This window comes from Pan troglodytes, chromosome 15 (genome assembly GCF_028858775.2).
Source record: "Pan troglodytes isolate AG18354 chromosome 15, NHGRI_mPanTro3-v2.0_pri, whole genome shotgun sequence".
Classification (NCBI taxonomy): Eukaryota; Metazoa; Chordata; class Mammalia; order Primates; family Hominidae; genus Pan; species Pan troglodytes.
Window position 1 is genome coordinate 65823554 of NC_072413.2, and position 27894 is coordinate 65851447.

Sequence of the window (27894 nt, forward strand, 5' to 3'; positions counted from 1 at the left end):
TAGTTAGTGTACATAGAGGTGTTTGTAGTAGTTCTCTGAGGGTTTTTTGTATTTCTGTGGGGTCAATGGAATATCACCTTTGTCATTTCTGATTGTTTATTTGGATCTTTTTTTTTTCTTATTAGTCTAGCTAGCAGTTTATCTTATATATTCTTTCAAGGAACAAACTCCTTGATTCTTTGATCTTTTTAATTATTTTTTTTTGCATCTCAATTTTGTTCAGTTCAGCTCTGATTTTGGTTATTTCTTATCTTCTGCTAGCTTTGGGGTTGGTTTGCTCTTGCTTCTCTGTTTCCTCTAGGTGAGATGTTAGGTTATTTACTTGAGAACTTTTGAACTTTCTGATATGGGCTTTTAACAGTATAAACTTTCCTCTTAACACTGTTGTAGCTGTGTCCCAGAGATTCTGGTATGTTGTATCTTTATTCTCATTAGTTTCAAAGAATTTCTTGATTTCTGCCTTAATTTCATTGTTTACCCAAAAGTCACTCAGGAGCAAGTTGTTTATTTCCATGTAATTGTATGGTTTTAAGTGATTTTCTTAGTATTGATTTCTATTTTTATTGTGTTATGGTTCAAGAGTGTGATTGGTATGATTGCAGTTTTTTTTTTTAATTTGTTGACGATTGTTTTATGGTTGATTGCGTGGTCAGTGTTAGAACATGTACCCTGTACAGATGAAAATAATGTATATTCTGCTGTTTTTGGGTGGGGAGTTCTGTAGATGTCTATTAGGTTCATTTGGTCAAGTGTTGAGTTCAGGTCTTGAATTTATTAGTTTTCTATCTTAATGATCTGTCTTATAATGTCAGTGGGGTGTTGAAGTCTCACACTATTATTATGCAGTCTCTTCATAAGTCTTTAAGAACTTGCTTTATGAACCTGGGTGCTCCTATGTTTGCTGCATATATAGGATAATTAGGTCTTTTTGTTGAATTGAATGCTTTACCATTATGTAGTGCCCTTGTCTTTTATATATATATTATATATATATATATTTTTTATTATAGTTTAAGTTCTAGGGTACATGTGCACAGCATGCAGGTTTGTTACATATGTATACATGTGCCATGTTGGTGTGCTGCACCCATTAACTCGTCATTTACATTAGGTATATCTACTAATGCTATCCCTCCCCGCTCCCCCCACCCCACAACAGGCCCCAGTGTGTGATGTTCCCCTTCAAAAATGATGAGTTCATGTCCTTTGTAGGGACATGGATGAAGCTGGAAACCATTTTTGTCTTTTTTTATCTTTAGTGGTTTAAAGTCGGCTTTGTCTGTTATAATAGCAACCCCTACTTTTTTCTATTTTCTGTTTGCTTGGTAGATTTTTCTCCATCCCTTTATTTTGAGCTTATGGGTGTCATTGCATGTGAGGTGGGTCTCTTGAAGATGGCACACCATTGGGTCTTGACTCTTTGTCCAACTTGCCACTCTGTGCCTTATAATTGGGGCATTTAGCTTGTTTACATTCAACTTTAGTATTGACATGTGGATTTGATATTGTCATCATGTTGTTAGCCGGTTATTATGCAGACTTGTTTGTGTTGTTGCTTTATAGTGGCAATGGTCTATGTACTTAAGTGTGTCTTTGTAGTGGCTGGTGATGGTCTTTCCTTTTTATATTTAACACTCCCTTCAGGACCTCTCGTAAGGCAGGTCTAATGGCAACAAATTCCCTTAGCATTTGTTTGTCTGAAAAGGATCTTATTTCTCCTTTGCTTAGTTTGGCTGCATATGAAATTCTTGGTTGGGGCTGGGTGTGGTGGCTCACGCCTGTAATCCTAGCACTTTGGGAGGCTGAGGCAGGTGGATTGCTTGAGCCCAGGAGTTTGAGACCAGCCGGGGCAATATGATGAAACCCTGTCTCTACAAAAAATGCTAAAATTAGCCGGGTGTGGTGGCATGTGCCTGTAGTCCCAGCTACTCAGGAGGCTGAGGTGGGAGGACTGCTTGGGCCCAGGAGGTCATTGCTGCAGTGAGCCATGATCATGCCACTGCACTCCAGCCTGGGTGACAGAGTGAAACCCTGTCACATATACACACACACAAAAAAACACACACACGAAATTCATGATTGGAATTTCTTTTCCTTAAGAATGTTGAATATAGTCCTCCAATCTCTTCCAGCTTGCAGAGTTTCTGCTGAAAGGTTCACTGTTCGCCTGATGGAGTTTCCTTTGTAGGTGACTTGCCCCTTCCCTCTAGCTGCCTTTAACATTTTTTTCCTTCATTTTGACTTTGATGAATCTGATGACTGTGTCCTGGGGATGATCATCTTGGATAGTATCTCACAGAAGTTCTCTGCATTTCTTGAATTTGAATTCAGGCCCCCAGCTTTGTTCTCTGGGCCCTTCAGGTTAGGAACCTTCTGTGCTGGAGGAGCCCAGGTGTTCTTGGATCTCTGGCCACAACACTGATGTGTGGTGCCAGCCAAATTGCGTTGTTGGGGTGGTGGCAGTGGGATCTGTGCTTGTTCACATGTACCAACAGCAGCTGCGTTATGGTGGGATGCACACTCCATGGCTTGGATGGGGTGCTGGTGGGTGCGGCGCTGCCAGCCTCTGTGTGCATATTCATACTGGTGGTGGTGTTGGCACACGGGGTAGTGCGGTGCTGGCAGGTACAGGGCTGCCAGTCTCCATGTGTGTGTTCGTGCTGGTGGCAGTGTGGGGGGTGGCGTGTGGGTTGCTGTCCTCTGTATGCGCGTTTGCAGTGGCAATGGCCACGCAGTGGTGGGGTTACACTCTACACCACAGCTGTGGCATAGTGGGATGCATGTGCACATGGGTGCCGGCGATGGAGGGGAGGTGAGGTCTACCCACACGTGTGCCAGCAAAACGGTAGGGCAGGTGGAGGCGTGGCCGAGTGCATGTTCCTGCTGGCAAAGCAGCACAGAGGAGGCTGCAGTCAGTGGTGGTCTGGTGTGCCTCAGTGGAGGCTGCTCTACTGGAGCTCTTGATGGTCAGCATTATCTGCCAGTGAAGGAGCTATGATATAGGCCCCCTGGAGGCACCTCAGTTGGGCATCCGAGGGTACACTGCAAGTGTGCTCCACCAGGTTGGGACCCTGGGAGAGGCCAGCAGACAAGGGTTGCTTTGATTGGACTGGCTCCATTTCACATGCAAGACCACCATGATCTGTTCAGATTTGACAATTCTCCTAAGGCTAAAGTCTCCTAGGAGAGCATGGTGAGCCTTGGGAGATGGACAACCCTGGTTGTGCTCCACTGCAGACATTACTGCACCAAACCCTCTGGGTTCCACACTGCATTCCTACCCCTACCACCTCTCTAAGCACCTCTCCCAGCCAGCTCAGGTGTCCACACCCTGGGGTCGTGGGGTCTCCTGCTGCTAGGATTTCAGAGGTCTGTGGTGAGAGGGGTTTGTTTTTCACCTCAACTCATCCCTTCCTCAGGAGTCCTTGGGGGCCAGAAGTAAGTCTTGGCGTGTGATAGCCCAATGCAGGGTTCCCAGTTTCTTCTTTCTTCAGCCCAGCATCTGTATCCTCCCTCCATCCATTCTCATTGCCTTCCCTCCAAAGATCTCAGAATGTGCCAGTCTTCCCAAAGTCCCAGTCACTTGGTGGCATGTGTTCCTCCTGGCTACATCTAGTTGGCCATCTTGCCCCAGAGTCTTCTCTCTAATTTTAGGCATTTATTTTCTTCTGCTAGTTTTGGGGTTGGTTTGTTCTTTTTTTTTTTTTTTCTAATTCCATTAGGTGCAAAGTTAAATTGTTAATTTGAAATCTTTCTAACCTCTTGATGAAGAAATTTAGTGTTATAAACTTTCCTCTTAATACTGCTTTAGCTGCCTCCCAGAGATTTTGGGAAGTTGTGTTCCTATTTTCATTAATATCAAATAATTTTTTGACTTCCGCCTTAATTTCATGTTCACCCAGGAGTTATTCAGGAGCAAGTTGTGTCCTTTCTATATTTGTGTAGTTTTGAGAGATCTTCTTGATATTCATTTTAATTTTTTTGGCACTGTGGTCTGATAGTGTGCTTGATGTGATTTCGATTTTTAAAAAAATTTATTGACACTTATTTTATGACCAAACATGTGGTTGCTCTTAGAGTATGTTTCTTGTACAGTTGAGAAGAATGTATATTCTGTGGTTGGTGTGTGGATCGTTCTATAGATATCTGTTAGGTTTAATTGGTCAAGTGTCAAGTTTAAGTCCAGAGGTTCTTTGTTATTTTTCTGCCTTGATGATCTTTCTGTCACTGTCAGTGGGGTGTTGAAGCCCCCCCCATTTTTGTGTGGCTGTCTAAGTCTTTTTATCAGTCAAGAAGAACTTGTTTTATGAATCTGGGTGCTCCAATGTTTGATGGGTATATATTTAGGATAGTTAAATCTTCCTGTTGGATTGTACACTTTTTTTTTGTTGTTGTTAAGATGGAGTCTCAGTCTGTCACCAGGCTGGAGTGCAGTGGCACGATCTCTGCTCACTCCAAACTCCGACTCCTTGGTTCAAGTGATTCTTCTGCCTCAGCCTCCCGAGTAGCTGGGATTACAGGCACGTGCCACCACACCCAACTAATTTTTGTATTTTTAGTAGAGATGGGGTTTCACCATGTTGGCCAGGATGGTCTCAATCTCCTGACCTCATGATCTCCCTGCTTTGGCCTCCCAAAGTGCTGGTATTACAGGCGTGAGCCACCACGCCTGGCCGGATTGTACCCTTTATCACTGTGTAATACCCTTCTACATCTTTCTTAGTCGTTATGGTTTAAAGTCTGTTTTATCTGGTATAAGAATAGTGACTTCTGCTTGTTTTCCATTTGCCTGCTAGCTCTTTCTTCATCCCTTTTTACTTTGAGCCTGTGGGATTACATGTGAGATGGGTCTCTTGAAGACAGCAGATGGTTGAGTCTTGTCTTTTTTTTTCTAGCTTACCATTCTGTGTCTTTTAAGTGGGGTGTTTAGAACACTTAACATTGAAGTTTAATAATGACATATGAGACTTTGATCCTGTCATTGTGTTGTTGGCTGGTTGTTATGTAGACTTGATTGCGTAGTTACTTTATAGTGTCTGTGGGCTACGTGCTTAAGTGTGTTTTTGTGGTAGCAGGTGTTGTTCTTACCATTCCATGTTTAGCATTTCCTGAAGGACCTCTTATAAGGCTGTTCCAGTTGAAACAAATTCCCTCAGTGTTTTCTTGTCTGAGAAGACAAGAGATAAATTTATTTATTTTTCACTTATGAAGCTTAGTTTGTGGGATATGAAATTATTTGTTGGTATTTCTTTTCTACACTGAAAATAGGTCCCCACTCTCTTCTGGCTTGCAAAGTTTCTGCTGAGATGTTTGGTGCTAGCCTGATGGGGTTCCTTCTGTCTGTGCATTACCATTCTCTCTTGCTGCCTTCAAGACTTTTTTCTTTTGCATTGACCTCGTTGAATGTCTGTGTGCCTTTGGGATGGTCATTATGTTGTCTGGATTTCTTGTACCTGGATATCTACATCTCTAGCAATATTAGGGAAATTTTCTTGAATTACTCCATCAAGTATGTTTTCCAGGTTGTCAACTTTTTCGCCTCTCTCAGGAATGCCAGTAATTCATAGGTTTGGTTGCTTTACGTAATCCCACACTTCTCAAAGACTTTGTTCATTTTATAAAATTCTTTATTCTTTCTTTCTTTTTTTTTTTTTCTTTTTCCTTTGAGATGGAGTTTTGCTCTTGTTGCCCCAGCTGGAGTGCAATGGCGCAAACTCGACTCACTGCAACCTTCACCTCCTGGGTTCAAGCAATTCTCCTGCCTCAGCCTCCCAAGTAGCTGGGATTACAGGCATGCACCACCACACCCAGCTAATTTTATATTATTTTAGTAGAGATGGGTTTTCACCATGTTGGTCAGGCTGATCTCAAACTCCTGATCTCAGGTGATCCTCCCACCTCAGCCTCCCAAAGCACTGGGATTACAGGCGTGAGCCACTGCACCTGGCCTAAAATTATTTTTTCTTGACTTTTGTCTATATGTGTTAGTTTGAAATATCAGTTGTAATTATTTTTTCTGCTTGGTCTAGTGTGTTGATAAAATTTTCAACAGCTTGACAATCATAAAGTGACGTTTTCAGTTCCAGAAGCTCTAGTTGATTTCTTTTTAAGATGTTTATCTCTTTTTTCATTTCCTGGATTGTTTTAGTAGGTTCTTTGTGTTGATTTTCAGTCTTTTCTTTTATATCTTTGAGTTTCTTCCAATCCATGCTTTGAATTATTTATCTGACATTTCTGAGTTTCCATTTTGGTTGGGGACCTTTCCTAGAGAGCTACTGTGATTCTTTGGTGGTGTTATAAAAATTGGATTTTTCTGGTGCCAGCATTCTTATGTTGCTTCCTTGTCATTTGTAGGTGTTGGCACTTCTAAATTTTTGTTTTTTGAGACAGGTTCTCACTCTTTTGCACAGGCTGAAGTGCAGTGAATCACGTCCCACTGCAGCCTCGACCTCCCAGGCTAAAGCAATCCTCCCACCTCAGCCTTCCAAGTAGCTGGGACTATAGGCGTGTGCCATCATGCCTGGCTAATTTTTTGATTATTTGTATAGACAGTGTCCCACCGTGGTCTTGAACTCCTGGGCTCAAGCAATCCTCCTGCTTTGGCCTCCAGGGTTGGAGTGCTGGGATGGATTACAGACATGAGTCACCGTGCCTAGCTGGCACTTCAAATTTTTGTAGATATTTTCATGCAGGTAGGGTTTTCTTTCCCTTTCTTTTCTTGTGTTATTATTGTTTTTTCCCCCTTTCCTTCCCCCACTCACTAAAGGGTGTGACTTAAGAGTATGTCGAGTAGGGTCTTTTGTCTTTGTTTCCATGGCCTTATGTTCTGGCAGCAGGTTGTATATTGGGCTGTGGAGTTCAACCTACGGGCCAGTAGATGATGCTTACGGGTGAGAGTCAGCTGTGGTGGAAGCAGACAGTTATGTACTTGATATTTGTTTACTGTGAAGAACTCTCTGTTGTTCCAGGTGATAGGCTAGACTATGGAGGGCTCCATACCATGTACTTCCTATTTTACGGGAGTGCTGGGGACATAGCTGGGTAGAGCTGGATAACCTGGCTTGTCCACAAATACCCCTATGTCAAATGTAGAAGTGTAGTCCCCAACCCTGATGAGGGTGGCTAGGAAAAGCTCCCAGTGAATTGTGCCACAGTCTCTGTGGGGGTTTGGGGTGCTACACAAGCCCCTTCTAGATAGACTGGAATGTAGATTGTTGCCCAGTCACACCCTTGTTCTAGAGCTCTTGACTCCTGGATCAGACACACACTGCAGCCTATCTCCAGACCACCATGTGGTTGAGAGCCTTAGGAAATGTCTAATTTTTGACTCTCCAGGGGAGTGGTTTTTGGGGCAGAACTTCATCACTTAGCTTAATATAGGTAGCTGTGTGGCTCCTCTGCTCTCCAATGTGATGACTCTTCTTCATTTAAGAGCGGGGTTGGGGGACTCCTTCTTTGGGCCTCTGCAGGGGTGTGTTGGTTGTGGTGGTGTTGGCTGGTTGTGTCGGTTCAACCTCAGGCAATGGGAGATGTGGTAAAGTACTAGCAAAATTGGAATAGGGTAGGGAGATCTGTAAGTCCCTAGTTAGTCCCTAGATGGCTGGCTGGACTTCCTCTATGAGTCTTGATGGGGCTGGATTGTTGGGGAGCCTCAGGTCCTGGCTGTGATGGGAAGGGGTGAGGGCTGATATCTGGGTGAGGGGCTAAACTCTCAGGCAGGGCACTTAGGCGGTGGGAGCCCCAGGGAAGATCACAGGTCTATGGGGGTAAGGTTTTCGACAGGGCTTTGGGCCATGACTGAAATGCTCATGTAGGGGTCGGGTATGTGCAGTAGAAGCCAGAAGGCAGCAGTCCTGGTTGGGGAGTGGGCAGTGGAGGAAGGGGGTCATGTGGAAAGCATTCTGGCCACCTCTCTGAAGGGTAGCTGCTGGCACTGGAGTTTCTCTCCCCAGCCTGGGGGCAGCAGGGGTGGCCACGGCAGAGGACCTGTTCAGTTGCCTTTGGGAGTGATGGTGATGGGGGGTGTACCTGGGAAGAGGGAATGGGGAGCAGGTTGGGTACTCCTCTCTGCTGATGGAGGTGCTTGAAAGCACCTTTGTTCCCTCCCTAGCCTAGAAGTAGCAAGGATGGGTACTGCAGCAGCTGCAGTGGTAGAGGGCCTGTCAGTTGCCTTTGGAAGCTCCACCCTAGAGAAACAGAGCTGCTACTCACTGAAGTGATCATGTGGGGGTAGGGGTGCCTGTGCTGGCGGCCCAAGTCAGGAGGCCCTGCCCTGTAAGGAGCAGCAGGGGCTGGGCCTCTGAGAGCAAAGAGTCTGGCCACCTTTCCTGAAGGCAGCTGCATCCTGCTGGAGGTCTACTTACTCTCAAGGCAGCTGCATCCTGCTGGAGGTCTACTTACTCTCAGGCTCTTCACTCCCTCCCCAGCCTGAGGGCAGCAGGAGCAAGGACCTGACAGAGGCAGTTGCAGTGGGCCTGTCAGTTACCTCCGGGAGCTCTGACCCAGTGAAATACAGAGCCAGAGCCGTGACCGACTGACCAGAGTGCTCAGTTGGTGGTGGAGTGGGCGTGCTGGGGGCCCAGGCCAGTGGCCTTGCCTGGCAAGGAACAGCAGAGGCAGGGCCTGCAGTCTGACTGCTCCTAAACTCCATGGATATGGCTTCTATCCTAGAGCTACGCGAAAAAACCTGGCCTCCCTTGGTGGGACTATAACAGCTGGCACCAGGGAACTCGGGGATCCAAGGTTGGTGGGGATCCCCGACTCCATGTGGGGTTGAGCTTCCAGGAAGTCTTCCTTACATGGCTTATATGGCTGGGAAGTTGGTCCTGGCTGTTGGCAGTTCTTTGCGATGTGAACCTTTCCATAGGACTGCTTGAGTGTCTTCATGACACAACAGCTGACTTTCTGCAGAGTATGTGATCCAAGAGTACAGGGTAGAAATGACAATTTCTTTTTAAGACAAAGCCTTGGAAGTTACATACCATCATTTCTGCAGTATTCTATTAGTCACAGACAAACCTGACACAATGTGGGAGGAGACTACAGAAAGGCATGGATAACAAAGGTGAGCATCATTGAGTCTTAGAGGCCGCCTACCACTGATATATGCATGTGTGTAAACATATGTACGCATGCATGTGTGTATGTGTATAATTAAAAAAAAACTTTATGACCATTCTGTTCTCAGAAATGTTGTAGTAGGCAGAATTTCTTAAATGGCCTCTCAAAGATGTTCTGCCCTAATCCCTGGAACCTTTGAATATGATGAGATGTCACTCCCATGATTATTATATGTTATATGGTATAGTTGACTTTAAGATGGGGAGATTATTTGGATCTAATCATATGAGCCCTTAGAAGTAGTGAGCTTTCTCTGGCTGTTAAAAAGGGGAAGGAAGAAAAGCTTAAAACCCAAGAAGGACTCAGGATGCCATTGCTGCCTTGAAGGTGGAGGGGCCATGATTAAAGGAATGTAGGCAGCCTCTAGAAGCAGTGAGTGGCCCTGAGATAAGAGCAAGAAAGGGACCTCAGACCTAGAGCTGCAGAGAAATAGATTTTTGCCAACAGCTTGAATGAACTTGGAAGTTGATTCTTACTCCCAACCTCCAGATAAGAGTCCAGCTCAGCTGAGATCTTGATTTCAACCTTGTAAGACCTTAAGCAGAGAACCTAGCCAACCCTATCTGGACTTCTGACCTGATTGTCTCTGATTTATCCTCTGCTGCTTCTGCTTTAGGAATGAATAGCACTTCTCTACTTCCACTTTTCATCTTGGTGTTGTAACTGAATATATAAGTATACCCAGATTCAGTGACTTTCACATAAGTCAAAACTGACTTGCAGTGACATAATAAATGGATGCTGTTCAAGCTGCCAAGTTTGTGGTAATTTGTTATGAAGCAGTAGAGAACTAATAAAATACAGGTGTCAGTGAAGGTGCCTAATTAACTGCATTGCACAGTCTTTGTTTCTGGTTAAAAGGTCAAGCCTAGTGTCCTAGATAGATGTCAGATAGATCTGGTGGGTGGGTGGGTGGGGTAAGGCAACTGATTGAATGAACTTAGAGTGGATCTGGAGATTGAGAGAGTCAGAATCAATCTGGAAATATTTTGCTGTCATTTTTATAGTTTCTCTTTCCTGACTTTAACTTAAAAATTTCCTGGGTTATTTATCATCAGTTTTGACTTACGTGAATGTCACTGAATCTGTGTATGCTTACATATTCAGTTACAACACCAACATGAAAAGTGGAAGTAGAGAAGTGCTATTCATTCTTAAAGCAGAAGCAGCAGAGGAGAAATCAGAGACACCAACTCTGCGGACCTGCTGAAGGAAGTGAACTACAGGGAGGGCATTGTTCCATTCCCTGAGAACAGCAAACTCCTTAAAGTTTGTATTATGTGGAGATCAAATCAGTTTGGTAGCCTTCTCATATGAGATAATATAGATCAGTGTTCCTCATTCATTTTTTCATTATTGTCTCCTAAGAAGCCTTTTTAACAATTTTTTCTTAACCACACCCTCCAGTGAAGTTTTTCTACCACACATATACTGTATATCTGTTTTTGTACTGTATAAATATCTGTGCTTTATACATAAAAGAGTAAAATCTTCCCCTTCCTCCAAAACAACTTTTACCCTTGGGGTTAATATTACCCATGCTGAGAATGCATAAGATAGATGCTATTGTGAATAGGTAAAATTAAAGTTATATTTAAAGATACAGGTGAGGTGCAGTGGCTCACGCCTGTAATCCCAGCACTTTGGGAGGCCGAGATGGGCAGATCACTTGAGGCCAGGAGTTTGAGACCAGCCTGCCCAACATGGTAAAACCCCATCTTTACCAAAAATACAAAAATTAGCTGGGTGTGGTGGCATGCGCCTGTTGTGCCAGCTACTTGGGAGGCTGAGGCATGAGAATCATTTGAATCCAGGAGGCAGCAGTTGCAGTGAGCTGAGATTGCACTACTGCACCCCAGCCTGGGCAACAGAGTAAGGCTCCGTCTCAAAAAAAAAAAAAAAGTATTCAGAGATATCATCAAAAAAGGTATTTTCAGCTAGGTGTGGTGGCTCGTGCCTGTAATCCCAGCACTTTGGGAGGCTGAAGCAGAAGGATCGCTTGAGGCCAGGAGTTTGAGACCAGCCTGAGTAACATAGCAAGACCCTAGCTCTACAAAAAGTAAAAAAAAAAAAAAAATTAGTTAGGTGTGGTGGTGCATGCCTATAGTCCCAGCTGCTTAGGAGACTGAGGCAGGAGGATCACTTGAGCCAGGAGTTCAAACCTGCAGTGGGCTATGCTTGTGCCACTGCACTTCAGCCTGGGGTGAGATCCTGTATCTTAAAAAACTATTATTTTCATACTGTAATATAATCTAGAGTACAGGACCAGAGAACTCAGTTCAACACAGAGAGATGTAATATCTGCATAGTTATTATGCCTGGCAAAGTTTTTGTATTTTTAGTAGAGATGGGGTTTCACCATGTTAGCCAGGATGGTCTCGATCTCCTGACCTCATGATCCACCTGCCTCGGCCTCCCAAAGTGCTGGGATTACAGATGTGAACCACCGCGCCTGGCCAGCATCTTAGTTTTTTCTTGGAACAATTACTATTATAGTTCTTTTTTTTTTTGAGACAGAGTCTTGCTCTGTTGCCCAGGCTGGAGTGCAGTGGCACGATCTCGGCTCAATGTAAGCTCCGCCTCCCGGGTTCATGCCATTCTCCTGCCTCAGCCTCCCCAGCAGCTGGGATTACAGGTGCCCGCCACCACGCCTGGCGAATTTTTTTTTTTTGTATTTTTAGTAGAGGCGGGGTTTCACTGTGTTAGTAGCCAGGATGGTCTGGATCTCCTGACCTCGTGATTCGCCCACCTTGGCCTCCCAAAGTGCTGGGATTATAGGCTTGAGCCACCGCACCTGGCCTATTATAGTTCTTTTTATAATTGGCAGGATTAGCTGTGGCCTACATGACCACAGGAAATAATAAGGCAGGGGTTGTAAACTCAAATACCTATAAGCACGAGCCATGTAACAGAAGTACACGAAACAGTTAAGTGTAAGACATAGATATTTATTAGTTGATTTTAGCTGCTGACAACAGCAGCAAACATTTATTTTTTTGCTCATGGGTCTCCACGTCTGCAAAGGTGGATCCTGTCTTCTTCAGGCTGCAGTGAGGTTCAGATGTGCCCCACAAGTTGTAACAGCAGCAGGAAAACCAGAGAGAGATTTCAAATGGATGTTCCTTGAGTACAGTCTGCTGACATTCGTTTATCCTGCCCTATGTTTTGAAAGGCAGATAACTAGGCCTCTGTTCTAATACAGGCGTTTAGCATATGCGGTTGATTGGACCATTGTTCCCAATTCTTCACTTACTCTCTAATTTAGAAATAAACATTCTGCTCTGTAATGGTTTACTAGAGTCTTTTATGTGGCACATGTTCAATAACTGCTGTTAAATGAATGATTATATCCCTTAATACTGTTTGATTTTTGTTAATGGTGGAACTTGGGGTACTTGTCATTTCCATTCCCTCCTGCTTTTTCTGCTCTTTTCCCATCCCTACTCTTCCTCTCTCCCTTCCCATTTACTTCCAAAACGGCAGCTGTCAATATGAAAAAGGAGGGAGTGGTAGAGAGAATCCAAGACATAAACTCTTCCACATGTTGGTGTAAAGTAATTTAAGATCAAGGTTTCTTTCACAAGGCAAAATGCAATGCAACGCAACCTGGCCTTTCTGAGATTCTTTTTTTTTCTTTTTCCTTTTTTATGGTTTTGGCTTTAGGATTTAGAATGTTAGTTATTTTAAAAATGAATTTTGTAGGTCTGAAGACCTACTCATATTTCTACATAATTGTTGAGCAAACGGAGACAAGTAGTTAGATGCTGGAGGTCATTAAAAAAATATTTTTTTAATGAAGCTTTTTTAAAACATGCTCACTGGTTTCAGATCAGAGCCAGGCATCCTTAAATTGTCTTCTGCCAGGTATTGGCTTGGCAGATTACCCTGTCCAGTTGCCCTCATCTTGAATGTGAGGAGAGTTAACTTGATAAGATTTTAGGTCCTAACTGGACCAGATTTTACATTCCTCTCAGCCATGAAAAGTTTAAGATGAGCAGGCTTCATTTTTACTTTAGTACAATTAGACCTTTTCTTGGGAACAATTCTCTTTCCTCTTCAAACCAATTATTAACATTTGCTTCCTTGCTGATATTTGAGTGATATTCACTACTGACTTTTTTTTTTTTTTAGTTCTTTTACATTTCTCAAGCAGGTTGTTGAAACTTTGGCTCTAACTATATGAAGTGAATTGTTTTTTTACTGGTGTTTTCGGTGTGTAAATATTGTATTCAGTCTGAGTTTACAAGAAGCAAATAACTTAGCCTATTCTGGTTTGGCATGTTTTCTCTTTCTAACCACCATTGGGGCTGAAGCTGGGAACTGAACACAACTTGAAATTTTGTGGTTTGGGTGCTAGAATTCAGAGCTAGACTATCTGAAGCTAAAAATTATTAATGTTGAAATGTTTTTACCCACTAAATAAACCTGAAAAAAAATGAAATTTAACTCCAGGCAGCCCATAAAATCGCATATGGTATAATTTTTTTGAGTCTAGGAAGAGATGAAAAAAATTTGTGAGCAGGATCTGAGATTGTTAAAAAAAATTAGAAATTGTTTATTATGGTTTAAAGTAAATGCTACTATCCAAACTCTAATCCAAACTCAACAAACAAACCCAGAAATCTCTTACTGTTATTCACATGATGTTTTATTTTCTCCAAGACTATACTGAATCAGTACATAAAAATAATGAAGTAGGGAAAATGCCAGTTGCCCTTGTTTAACTTTTCAGCTATTTTTTACATGTTTTCTTTAAAGATAGAATAGTAAAGTAATACTTTACATTTTCAAGGTACTTGATACTTCACTGAATATTTCCAAATATATCATCTTAATTAAAATAATGGCTTGTTTCACCCTTTTAAAAATCACAAAGCATTGAACAGTTTTCAGCTCATTAAATCTGAGAACATATCCAAAACTTGGCACATGGATAGTATGTATAGAAAGGCTAGTCCTTTTTCCTCTGCTAGTTAGCACTCTAATGATATTAATGATGGAAGATTTTTCTCAGCCCCTTTGCTGGACTTATGACAGGGGTATCCCATTTACTTGGCCCACCATGCTCAACCTCTTGCGGGAGGGAGCACGTGAGTGAGTGAGTGCGGGATCTGGCTGGCTGTTCCAGGCACTTGCAGGAGCAAGCTTCATGTGCTGGTGTGAGTGAGCAAGTGTGGGATCTGGCCAGCACAGCTCGGAGTGCCAGCAGGAGCAAGCTCTGTGTGGGGTCCGCGGCCAGATCAGGCATGAGCTAGCGAGTGTGGGATCCGGCCAGCCACTCTGGGAGCTGCCAGGAGCAAACTCCATGAAGGGCCCGTGGAGGCACCCAGGTAAGGGTGCCTGTGACCCCGAATCCCCAGAGTGGGTGTTACAGTACTCTCTTAGTTCTGCCCTCTGTGGACGGTGGTGTGTTGGCAGCTCAGTTGGCCCCTTACCTCGTTATGTGGGGCAGTTGCCCTCTGCTGGTGAGGGCAAAGGGCCAGCATGACAGCCTTCTGGGTACCCGCACTTGGTGGGTCCCTGTCTGGCATCCAAGAAGAATGAGGTCAGTTGGACAATTGACGGATGGTGAAGGCAGATAATTTTATTGAGCGATGAAAATGACTCTCCGTGGAGAGGATAGCTAGAGAGGGGACAGGAAGGGCAGGTCATCTTCCCTAAAGTTGGGTCATCTCTTCCCCGAAGTCCAGCTGTCTTACCCAAAGTCTGGCCATCTCCCTTAAATTCCGGCTGTCTCCGGTATTGATTGAGTTTGGGTTCTTTATAGGTACAGAATGGGGAGTGCATGCTGATTGGTTTGCAATTATGCAAAAAATTTTAAAGCAAAGACACCACTCAAAGGTGGGCAAGACAGTGTGGAAAACGAATTAGGAAAGGGTAGGTATACGTAAAATAGGTGAAGGATGAGGATCAGTCCAGAGGAAAGCGTGTCAAACAGGAAGACAAGTTCTCACTCTGGTCCAGGGATTTAACATATAGCTTGGCTTTCAGGCTTTGAACTGTATCCGGCTTGGAGGTGGGGTTTCACCGGATACCTGGCCCTACCCTATCTGCCTAGGCATTTCACTGCCTCCTGTCGCTATCATTAGTAAGCATAAGCATTTCTTTATTTCAAGATCCACTTTCAACTTTTACTGACAGAAGTTTCCCTTGCCCTGATATCTGGTGACTAATTTGATCCATGTTGTTTTTGAAAATGAAGAAAGTTCCATAAAAATGTTTAGAGCTCTGAATTTAGACTAGCATTCTCCAAAGCAGGGTATGTAAAATGTTTCATTAGGTTGTGGGGAGAAAATATTAAAACTTTTATTGTTTCAATCTAACAAATGAAATTTACCTTAATTAACATTTAATCAATGGATCAACACTGACATCCTCACTTGGTCTGGGTGTCAGACTGTTGGGTATCAGTTATAGTGCTTGAGGAAAGCATGCAGGGGTTGACAGAGGCCCCTTGCTTGTTATTTTCAACATACTGGGATGAATTATAAGTCTGCATACATCTAGTTAGGTGGATTTATGGATTTAACGAAATCAAAGCTCACAAAACAGATAAATGGCAAGAAAGATTCCTGCAAAGAAACTAAATTGTGTGCAATACTAATAATGAGAGTGGAAGTGAGCCACACACATGTATAGGTCAGAGTGGATGCTTCTCCTATGAGACATTATTAATGTTGAAGTAAAAATCAACAACAGTCTAATCTCAGCTGAGAAGATGTCCAGAAAAAGTGAAATTATAAGCAAGACAATTTGATAGATGGAATTATATCCACTATTGTTAACAAAGAAACACTTTCTGATATTTTATTCCCTTGAAATACTGGCTAACAATAGTAGGAAGCCATCATAATTAATGAACATGTGGGACAGGAAGTTAAACTGACAAAAGTTTTTCCATGACATTTAAAGTTATGTGACACATAACTCAGTATCTAGAAAAATGTCATTAAAATAAATAATAGATATTTAAAAGCATCTTTTGTGTTTTCTTAACAGCAAAAGACCAAATACAGTACATTATTAGTAACATTAGGGACACACTTGTTCATAAAATGGATGAAATAAAACATAGGAAACAATATGGCAACAACTTAAATGAATTTTTTTTTTTTGAGCGAAGTTTTGCTCTTGTTGCCCAGGCTGGAGTGCAATGACGCGATCTCGGCTCACTGCAACCTCCACCTCCCAGGTTCGAGCGATTCTCCTGTCTCAGCCTCCCGAGGAGCTGGGATTACAGGCATGCACCACCACGCCTGGCTAATTTTTTGTATTTTTAGTAGAGACGAGGTTTCTCCATGTTGGTCAGACTGGTCTCGAACTTCCGACCTCAGGTGATCTGCCCACCTCGGCCTCCCAAACTGCTGGGATTACAAGCATGAGTCACCGCACCCGGCCTTAAATGAACTCTTTCATGAACAAATACTTTGAGAAGTTGCATAGAAATCTTTGAAGATGATTTGAATCATTGAGAACTTAAATTATTTAATGTGAGAGGATGCTATATATTTGAAGTACAGATGTTTCTAACAAGGCTCAGATTATCATAGTAGCTATATTTTGTTTCAATAATGAAATACATGAAGAACTAATTTCATTTTGTGCCATTAAAATAAAGATGTATCAGGGAAGATATATTCTTGAAAATAAGTGACTTTATAAATACAAAACAATGTATATGAGAGAATTTCCTGGGATAACGATAGTGTTTTGACTTTGTAAGAGTTTAGGTTGCATATATGTATGCACTTGTTCAAGTTTATGACATGGTAGACTTATAATTTGCACATTTCATTGCATGTAGAATTTACTGCAAAAGGAAAAAAAGGAATAATACATGTTAAATTCTAGTTAATGCTATGCATGCTGGACTGTTGGGGGAAACTATATTAATGTGTTTGACTTACTTTGAAATGCATTAAAAAAACCCTAAGATGGATTGGTGAATGGATTAATCATACAGAAAGCATACAGTATAGTCATAGTAGAGTATAACAAATACAGTAAAAATTGTAAATGCAGAGTCTAAGTGGTGGGTATATGGATGGTCCCTGTAAAAGTCTTTCAACTTTTCTGTTGCATCATCCTTAGGTAATCTATAGCAACACATAGGTTGATGTCAGATGTGCAAAGAGAGTATTTCAGTATGGTATTAATGTTGTTAATTTTTCTTAAAATCTGACTGTTAGGCTGGGCATGTTGGCTCATGCCTGTAATCCTAGTACTTTGGGAGGCCAAGGTGAGAGGATTACTTTAGCTCAGGAGTTCAAGACCATCCTGGGCAACATAGTGAGACCTTGCCACTACAAAAAATAAAAAATTACCTGGGTATGGTGATGTGTGCCTGTAGTTCCAGCCGCTTGAGTGGTGGAGGTGGGAGGATTGCTTGAGCCCTGAAGGCAGAGGCTGCAGTGAGCCGTGATCATGCCACTGCACTCCAGCCTGGGTGACAGAGCGAGACCCTGTCACAAACCAAAACAAAAAAACAAAAAATCCTAACTGTTGTATAGAATCCCTAGTGTACTCTATAATGAGATGAGAAGTGACCATGAGAATCATTTGAATCACAAGAGCATCTCTGATTATCTTACAGCAAAGACTGTAAAAGAATCATTGAACTTAAAAGATGGGTTAGCTGGGCATGGTGGCTCATGCCTGTAATCTCAGCACTTTGAGAGGCTGAGGTGGGTGGATGGCTTGAGTCCTGGAGTTCAAGACCAGCCTGGGCAACATGGTGAAACCCAGTCTCTATGAAAAAAAAAGCTGGGCATGTGTGAATTTGAGGCCACTTGCAGTAAGTTATGTTCATGCCACTGCACTCCAGCCTGGGCAACAGAGTGAGACCCTGTCTTTAAAAAAAAAAAAAAAAGATGGGTGAAGCATGTTTTTTTAAATGAAAAGACAAGAGATGTCAAATTTGCTGACCCTTTTTTGTATGACAAGTGACTATGTAATCTGCATTGCAGATTAAACACCAAGCAACCAACCAATCAATGCAACACTGTTACTTCATTTCTTCAAGGTAAAGGTAATGTTTTAACAAGGAGTGAAAATGTAACTGCCTTTTCTAAAGGCTGGGATAAAAACACAGAATGTTTTTGAAATCACTGTTTAGAATATTTCTTTTATCATGTGATTTTTGTTGTCAAAGATATGTGTGTCTTATGAAAATTTATCTGCACTCTTAAAAAATACTTGGAAAAATATTTTGTATACTCTTCAAAAATGTTACAAATAGAGTTTCAGTCAGCGGGGGGAAGGGGGAATAGGGGAAGGAGAGATGTTGGTAAAAGGGTCTCAAGTTTATTAGACAGTAGGAATAAATTTTGGTGATTTATTGTACAGCATGGTAACTATAGTTAGTAATAATGTTGTATATTTCAAATTGCTAAAAGAGTAGATTTTAAATGTTCCCACCAAAAAAAAGATAAGTATATGAAGTGATAGATATGTTAATTAGCTTGATTTAACCATTCTACGGTGTACTATAAACATATTTCAAAATATCATCATATTGAACTCCATAAATATATATTATTATTTATCAATTAAAAATATTAAAACAAGCAAAACCCATGATACATATCTGGTGGCAAATGAGTATCGTGGTAGAAATTCATCAAACTGCTCAGATGTGATTTGTGTACTTTTCTGGCTGATGGTCATACTTCAGTAAAACTAAATAAATGTAAGCAAAAAAAAAAAAAGTTTCAGTGAGTTTTTAAACCAGTTGTTAAAAATGTTAAAATGTGACATGTTTTGATTCGTCTGCAAGAACAATCAATTGACGTGAAGGAAGATCAAGAAAAACTTTTGCATAATTGATGGAAGGTATTGAAAAATGCAAGTAGTAATTTAGTTAAGTCCAACAAATGATGTATTTCTTTAATTTCAATCCCTGCATCTTTGTAATTATCCCCTTCTCAGCTTACAATTAAGTACTGAAATAAGTGGAACTTAGGACCTGACATTTCAATCACCGAATCACAAAATATTTACATTATTATTTTTTAAAGATACAATTTGGTTTCTTATTATTTTCATTATTATCATTGCTCTACTAAAAATGGTAAGCTTTTATGAGAACAAACAGATCTTTTATATAAGTAATAAATATTATAAAATGATTTTTAATGTTTATAATTTTTAATTCATACTTTGTGTGTGTTTTATACTCTATAGGACATATTAGTAAAATAGTATGTTTATAATAAATATGCATATATTGGAGGGCTGTACTAAATTTTGTTTTGATTGCTTTTTTTGGCTGGTTTGTTGGGGTATGTGGTCAAATAAGTTTGGAGAACTCTCTTTACTGATCTCTCATAATCTGGCAAGCTATTATTGACAGGAGTAATTATTTATTCTTAAAGTCTAAATGATCATTGTAAAGATTATAAACGAGCACATAGTTTTAAATATGGGAATTTTTTTTTTTTTTTTTTTTTTTTTGAGACATGGTCTTGCTTTGTTGCTCTGGCTGGTCTAGAACTCCTGGGCTCAAGTGATTGTCTTGCCTCAGCCTCTGGGATTACAGGCGTGTGCTAAACATTTGTGTTTTAAGGTTGAACTTTGATAAATGAAGTTTACCTTTAGACTAAATTCTGAAACAGTGGTTCTCAAAGTATATAATAACATCAGCATTACCTGGGAACTTACTAGCGATGGAAATTCTCAGGCCATAACCCAGACCTACTGAACCAGAAATGCTGGTTAACAAGCTTTCCAGGTGATTCTGATGCTCACTCAAATCTGAGAACCACATATCTAGATGATTTAGACTCATGAATCACTCCTACTTATTTCTTCCTACTTCATAATGTATCTGAGACAGTTTCTTTATTGTATGTCTTAGTTTTAGCCCAGACTTTTTTCCCTCTCTTAGATTTTTTTTTCTTTTCCCTTCCTCTCCTCTCCCCTTCCTCTCAATGTTAAAAAAAAAGTTCTTTAGTGTTATTTTCACAAAGAAATAGTGCATTGGTTCTAAAAATTTGGGCGCCACAACTAATGTGACAAATGTGTTTAAAGGAGATATTTCTAAACATTTTCAAATTAATTTTGTTAACTACTGTATTAGTTCATTCTCACATTGCTATAAAGAACTACCTGAGACTGGGTAATTTATGAAGAAGAGAGGTGTAATCGACTCACAGTTCTGCAGGCTTAACAGGAGGCATGGTTGGGAGGCCTCAGGAAACTTACAGGGGAAGCAAGCACATCTTATGGCAGAACAGGAGAGAGAGAGAGAGACAGACAGAGACATCTTACTATGGCGGAACAGGAGAGAGAGAGACATCTTACTATGGCAGAACAGGAGAGAGAGAGAGAGAGAGAAAGAGAAAGTGCCACACACTTTTAAACCATCAGATCTTGTGAGAACTCACTATCATGAGAACAGCAAGAGGGAAACTGCCACCATGATCTAATCACCTCCCACCAGGCCCCCTCCTCCAGTACTGGGGATTACAATTCAACCTGAGATTTGGATGGGGACACAGAGCCAAACTACTTCTAGTTACACTTGAATATGGATATAATTAATTTCCTATTATTTCCTGTCTATACTCTTTTGATTTCAACTTTTATAATCTCAAAATAGTTTTCTGCCAATGAAGATTTCAAAACAGACATTTCAAAGTAGGAATCACCTAAACTCAACAGTTGTTTATAAAGCAATAAATTTGCTTTATTTCTCTTTCTACACACATATATGCACACACATACACATTTTTATTTGCTGAACTGTTTGAAAATAAATTGTGTACATCAGTACCCTTCACCCCTAAATACTCTTAAAAATATGGATTAAAGTAGCCCTTAATGGGACTAGTGCAACATTGTTTTGAAATGCTAATTTTTAACAAATGCTCAACCATTTATTAAAGACTCTTAAATATTTTAAGGTCTTATTATAAATATCTTCATGAGGAAAAGGTATAGAATGCCAAGTTATGATGGTATAAATGAGTGAATGTTTCAGCCTTTCTCAACTAAAAGTTTCTCATCTGAACTACAAAATACAGTGGATGATTTGAGTGACTATTTTCTCAATTCCTCCAAGGATGGTACATAACTAGTGCCAATTCAGATGCAGAGGGGAGAAGTTAATTCATTCCATACAATGGCTGTCTTGGGCTTAATTCTCTCCTGGGAACCCAGGTTAGTTGGACTGCATATATGGCAAAGTCTTAAAAGGATTTTGCTTTGACTGGCTTGTGATGTTTATCTAAATAACTTTTTTTTTTTTTTTTTTTAGATTACAGGTCCACCAGGTTGTGGAAAAACTCAGTTTTGTATAATGATGAGCATTTTGGCTACATTACCCACCAACATGGGAGGATTAGAAGGAGCTGTGGTGTACATTGACACAGAGTCTGCATTTAGTGCTGAAAGGTATGAGATTTTATTTTCTATTATAATGTTTTACTTTTGTAACTTATATACAGCATGAAACATTTACACATAGGTTAACATTTACTACCCCTCCCCCCTGCCTTTTTTTTTTTTTGAGATGGAGTCTTGCTCTGTTGCCAGGCTGGAGTGCAGTGGCACGATCTGGGCTCATGGCAATCTCCACCTCTTGGGTTCAAGTGATTCTCCTGCCTCAGCCTCCCGAGTAGCTGGGACTACAGGTATGCACCACCACACCTGGCTGATTATTCTATTTTTAGTAGAGACAGGGTATCACCATGTTGGCCAAGCTGGTATTGAACTTCTGGCCTCAAGTGATCTGCCCACCTTGGCCTCCCAAAGTGCTGGGATTATAGGCGTGAGCCACTGTGCCTGGCTTTTTTTTTTTTTTTTTTTGAGATGGAGTCTCTCTCTGTCGCACAGGTTGGAGTTCAGTGGCAGGATCTCAGCTCACTGCAACCTCCGCCTCCCGGGTTCAAGCGATTCTCCTGTCTCAGCCTCCTGAGTAGCTGGGATTACAGGCGCCCTGCCACCAGGCCTAGCTAATTTTTGTATTTTTAGTAGAGACAGTGTTTCACCTTATTGGCCAGACTGCTCTTGAACTCCTGACCTTGTGATCCGCCTGCCTTGGCCTCCCAAAGTGCTGGGATTACAGGTGTGAGCCACTGTGCCTGGCCTAAATTGGTCTTTTTATAAATGTATCCCAGTAGTAAATGAATAAGGAATGATAGAATATCACCAAATTACAAACTCTGACAATCTAATGGATCTAGGCATTTAACATCACAAAAAGATGACGAGTCACTGGGGTACTTTCTGATGGAAGAACAATCAAATTTGAATGTGATCAAGGCTTCAGATCCAGCCACCAATTTACAACCTAGCTAGAGAAGAGAGGAACACATCAAACTGCTCTAGAAAATGCAATTAGCAGAATCCAAACTGTGGGAAATAACAGAACAAACAACTTGGTTTCTGTAACAAATAAATTGTAAGATTAAAAAATAGTTGGAAGGGGAAACTTTGGATTAAAACAGATTTAAAAGCCTTATTGATCAATTGCTGTGTGATTAACTTATTTGGATCTTGACTTAAATAAATGGTTAAAAAAAAGAACAGAAGAATAAACATTGAGACTACTGGAAATTTGAACATGAAAATATATTTGAGATTAAAGCTGGTAAAGACTGGTTCACTCAAATTGTCCAAGTACTCTTTAAAATGCCAATGACTAGCCTTTGACTAACAAGCCAAGGAGGTATTAAATAGCCAGTTATGTCATAAATAGCTAATGTTCAAATAGCTCTTACAAAGGTCCTGGGGAATTTGGGTAAAGAATTCAAAGATTAAGATTATTTTTATAACAGCAGTTCAGTTCACTGTAATGGATTTCTGCTTTCTTTGCACCACATACAAAACAGAGTTTAGGATGTCTTCTTAAGGAGGAAACTGTTGCATGATATTTTATTACCATGCAATAAATAATATTACCAGTATTACAGTTCAGAGCAGTGTAAAAACCTTATCAATGAATTGGGTGATATCAGCATACATACAGAAGACTAGCAGGTGACTTGTCTGCATTTTCCAAATGAATTTGTGGAGAGTCTTATGTTTTTTGTCTTTGTGTAGAGCCTTAATTATTTACTTTTTGAATCCCCCATATTTACTTATTTCTCCTTCATATCTTTTTCTGCCAATGTGCATGTTGGTATTTACATCAGAGGCAGGTTGGAAAATGAAGAGGTAATATTTTAGCTCCTTTGTTGGAATTACGTTGCATAGTTCACAAGGAGCTCTTATGAAGGTCATTTGAGAATAGGGGTTGAACTTTATATTGTATTTGGTTTTTTATTCCATTCTCCACAAGGCTTAAAATGAGTGATCATCTGGCTCACACATGGAATGGATTTTGAGGTCTGGTGATAGGGCCAAGTAGAATAAAAAATATGAATGCTCTCCAATATATATGCCAGATTTGGCATTCTTATACTACCTTCTAGTTTGTCATGGTGGGTCATAGAATGGAACTGGCCCTGTAGTGTCTGATCACATTTCATTCATTCTGTTACAGGACAGCTTAACCCCTATTTGGAATTATCAGGAAAGGTTGGTCAATGGGTTAGGAAAGCTTACTGCTGCAGATAACTGAGTATCCAAAGAACAGTAGCTTAAACAAAAAGAGGTTTATTTCTCTCATATAACAAGACCTGAGTAGGTGGTTGCTGGCACTGGGTCACTCAGGTCTCAGTGATGACAGAGAGACCTAGGGCATGCACATTTTCAGACACTGGATTCATTCTGTGCTCAAGTCAGTGTGAAGAAAAAGGGCCAGCTATATCTTTTATCAGGAAAGTGTACTTTTATTCATAATATCTGCCTCCTCCCATCCGTGGATTTCCTTTTTGTTGCCTGTAGTCCTCTTGTAGATTTCTCACTGAGTCACCTCTATATGTAAAAAGAGGCTGGGAAAGTGAGGGGAGAAGATCGTCGTAACAATCATGATGAGTTGTCTGGTTAATATTGCTGCCTGAATAAAACTGGGGCTCTCATAGCGAGGAAGAAGTGGAAATGGATATTGGATTGGTAATTAACAGTTTCTGTCCCAGCCTCAGCTGTTTCTGGACTTAGAGAAGAGGTAAGGCAGGGAAATATGAGATGCAAAAAGGACTATGTTGTAGCTCTGTATGTGTTCACATTGTCTCCACTTTGTGCTTACAAAGCTAGCCGGCTAACCAGCACAAATGAGAAAGTGTTTAAAGGATTAATATGATGAAGGATTAAAGGATTCACATATATAGAATTTAGGGTACGTGAGAAAAAGTTGAAAATAATTTCTTCCTATAAATATCTAGATATCTTTTTACTAAGAAGGAAAGAGAAATCAAAGGGGGAATAAATACAAACTACTTAGGTTTAAAATGTATTAAAGAGGGAGGAGCCAAGATGGCCGAATAGGAACAGCTCTGGTCTACAGCTCCCAGCATGAGCGACACAGAAGACGGGTGATTTCTGCATTTCCATCTGAGGTACCGGGTTCATCTCACTAGGGAGTGCCAGACAGTGGGCGCAGGTCAGTGGGTGCCTGCACCACGCACGAGCCGAAGCAGGGCGAAGCATTGCCTCACTTGGGAAGTGCAAGGGGTCAGGGAGTTCCCTTTCCGAGTCAAAGAAAGGGGTGACAGACGGCACCTGGAAAATCGGGTCACTCCCACCCGAATACTGCGCTTTTCCGACGGGCTTAAAAAACAGAGCATCAGGAGATTATATCCCGCACCTGGCTCAGAGGGTCCTACGCCCATGGAGTCTCACTGATTGCTAGCACAGCAGTCTGAGATCAAACTGCAAGGCGGCAGCGAGGCTCAGGGAGGGGCACCTGCCATTGCCCAGGCTTGCTTAGGTAAACAAAGCAGCCAGGAAGCTGGAACTGGGTGGAGCCCACCACAGCTCAAGGAGGCCTGCCTGCCTCTGTAGGCTCCACCTCTGGGGGCAGGGCACAGACAAACAAAAAGACAGCAGTAACCTCTGCAGACTTAAATGTCCCTGTCTGACAGCTTTGAAGAGAGCAGTGGTTCTCCCAGCACGCAGCTGGAGATCTGAGAACGGGCAGACTGCCTCCTCAAGTGGGTCCCTGACCCCTGACCCCTGAGCAGCCTAACTGGGAGGTACCCCTCAGCAGGGGCAGACTGACACCTCACACGGCCGGGTACTCCAGCAGACCTGCAGCTGAGGGTCCTGTCTGTTAGAAGGAAAACTAACAAACAGAAAGGACATCCACACCAAAAACCCATCTGTACATCACCATCATCAAAGACCAAAAGTAGATAAAACCACTAAGATGGGGAAAAAACAGAGCAGAAAAACTGGAAACTCTGAAAAGCAGAGCGACTTTCCTCCTCCAAAGGAACGCAGTTCCTCACCAGCAACGGAACAAAGCTGGATGGAGAATGACTTTGACGAGCTGAGAGAAGAAGGCTTCAGATGATCAAATTACTCCGAGCTACGGGAGGACATTCAAACCAAAGGCAAAGAAGTTGGAAACTTTGAAAAAAATTTAGAAGAATGTATAACTAGAATAACCAAGACAGAGAAGTGCTTAAAGGAGCTGATGGAGCTGAAAACCAAGGCTTGAGAACTATGTGAAGAATGCAGAAGCCTCAGGAGCCGATGCAATCAACTGGAAGAAAGGGTATCAGCGATGGAAGATGAAAGGAATGAAATGAAGCGAGAAGGGAAGTTTAGAGAAAAAAGAATAAAAAGAAATGAGCAAAGCCTCCAAGAAATATGGGACTATGTGAAAAGACCAAATCTACGTCTGATTGGTGTACCTGAAAGTGACGGGGAGAATGGAACCAAGTTGGAAAATACTCCGCAGGATATTATCCAGGAGAACTTCCCCAATCTAGCAAGGCAAGCCAACATTCAGATTCAGGAAATACAGAGAACGCCACAAAGATACTCCTCAAGAAGAGCAACTCCAAGACACATAATTGTCAGATTCACCAAAGTTGAAATGAAGGAAAAAATGTTAAGGCAGCCAGAGAGAAAGGTCGGGTTACCCTCAAAGGGAAGCCCATCAGACTAACAGCGGATCTCTGGGCAGAAACTCTACAAGCCAGAAGAGAGTGGGGGCCAATATTCAACATTCTTAAAGAAAAGAATTTTCAACCCAGAATTTCATATCCAGCCAAACTAAGCTTCATAAGTGAAGGAGAAATAAAATCCTTTACAGACAAGCAAATGCTGAGAGATTTTGTCACCACCAGGTCTGCCCTAAAAGAGCTCCTGAAGGAAGCACTAAACATGGAAAGGAACAACCGGTACTAGCTGCTGCAAAATCATGCCAAAATGTAAAGACCATCGAGACTAGGAAGAAACTGCATCAACTAACGAGCAAAATAACCAGCTAACATCATAATGACAGGATCAAATTCACACATAACAATATTAACTTTAAATGTAAATGGACTAAATGCTCCAATTAAAAGACACAGACTGGCAAATTGGATAAAGAGTCAAGACCCATCAGTGTGCTGTATTCAGGAAACCCATCTCACGTGCAGAGACACACATAGGCTCAAAATAAAAGGATGGAGGAAGATCTACCAAGCAAATGGAAAACAAAAAAAGGCAGGGGTTGCAATCTGAATCTCTGATAAAACAGACTTTAAACCAACAAAGATCAAAAGAGACAAAGAAGGCCATTACATAATGGTAAAGGGATCAATTCAACAAGAAGAGCTAACTATCCTAAATATATATGCACCCAATACAGGAGCACCCAGATTCATAATGCAAGTCCTGAGCAACCTACAAAGAGACTTAGACTCCCACACATTAATAATGGGAGACTTTAACACCCCACTGTCAACATTAGACAGATCAACAAGACAGAAAGTCAACAAGGATACCCAGGAATTGAACTCAGCTCTGCACCAAGCAGACCTAATAGACATCTACAGAACTCTCCACCCCAAATCAACAGAATATACATTTTTTTCAGCACCATACCACACCTATTCCAAAATTGACCACATACTTGGAAGTAAAGCTCTCCTCAGCAAATGTAAAAGAACAGAAATTATAACAAACTATCTCTCAGACCACAGTGCAATCAAACTAGAACTCAGGATTAAGAATCTCACTCAAAACCACTCAACTACATGGAAACTGAACAACCTGCTCCTGAATGACTACTGGGTACATAACAAAATGAAGGCAGAAATAAAGATGTTCTTTGAAACCAACGAGAACAAAGACACAACATACCAGAATCTCTGGGACGCATTCAAAGCAGTGTGTAGAGGGAAATTTATAGCACTAAATGCCCACAAGAGAAAGCAGGAAAGATCCAAAACTGACAGCCTAACATCACAATTAAAGGAACTAGAAAAGCAAGAGCAAACACATTCAAAAGCTAGCAGAAGGCAGGAAATAACTAAAATCAGAGCAGAACTGAAGGAAATAGAGACACAAAAAACCCTTCAAAAAATTAATGAATCCAGGAGCTGGTTTTTTGAAAGGATCAACAAAATTGATAGACTGCTAGCAAGACTAATAAAGAAAAAAAGAGAGAAGAATCAAATAGATGCAATAAAAAATGATAAAGGGGATATCACCACCGATCCCACAGAAATACAAACTACCATCAGAGAATACTACAAACACCTCTACGGAAATAAACTAGAAAATCTAGAAGAAATGGATAAACTTCTGTACACATACACTCTCCCAAGACTAAACCAGGAAGAAGCTGAATCTCTGAATAGACCAATAACAGGATCTGAAATTGTGGCAGTAATCAATAGCTTACTAACCAAAAAGAGTCCAGGACTAGATGGATTCACAGCCGAATTCTACCAG

The 27894-nt window shown here is 41.3% G+C and overlaps 1 protein-coding gene across 14 annotated transcripts in view; it reads left to right on the forward strand.

Annotated features, from left to right (window-relative positions):
- The window catches only part of RAD51B (RAD51 paralog B), a 914255-nt gene that overhangs the window by 23873 nt on the left and 862488 nt on the right, over positions 1 to 27894 (forward strand). For 13 of the 14 annotated variants that reach the window (XR_010151168.1, XR_010151169.1, XM_016926252.4 and 10 more), the window contains exon 5: positions 21377 to 21513. Coding sequence is in view for 12 of the 14 variants with exons in the window: in XM_016926252.4 (XP_016781741.1) it covers positions 21377 to 21513 (137 nt within the window). In the remaining 2 variants the exon portion in view is untranslated. Of the gene's footprint in view, positions 1 to 21181; positions 21280 to 21376; positions 21514 to 27894 lie in introns of all 14 variants that reach the window. The other variant, XM_063793610.1, reaches the window with a different exon arrangement.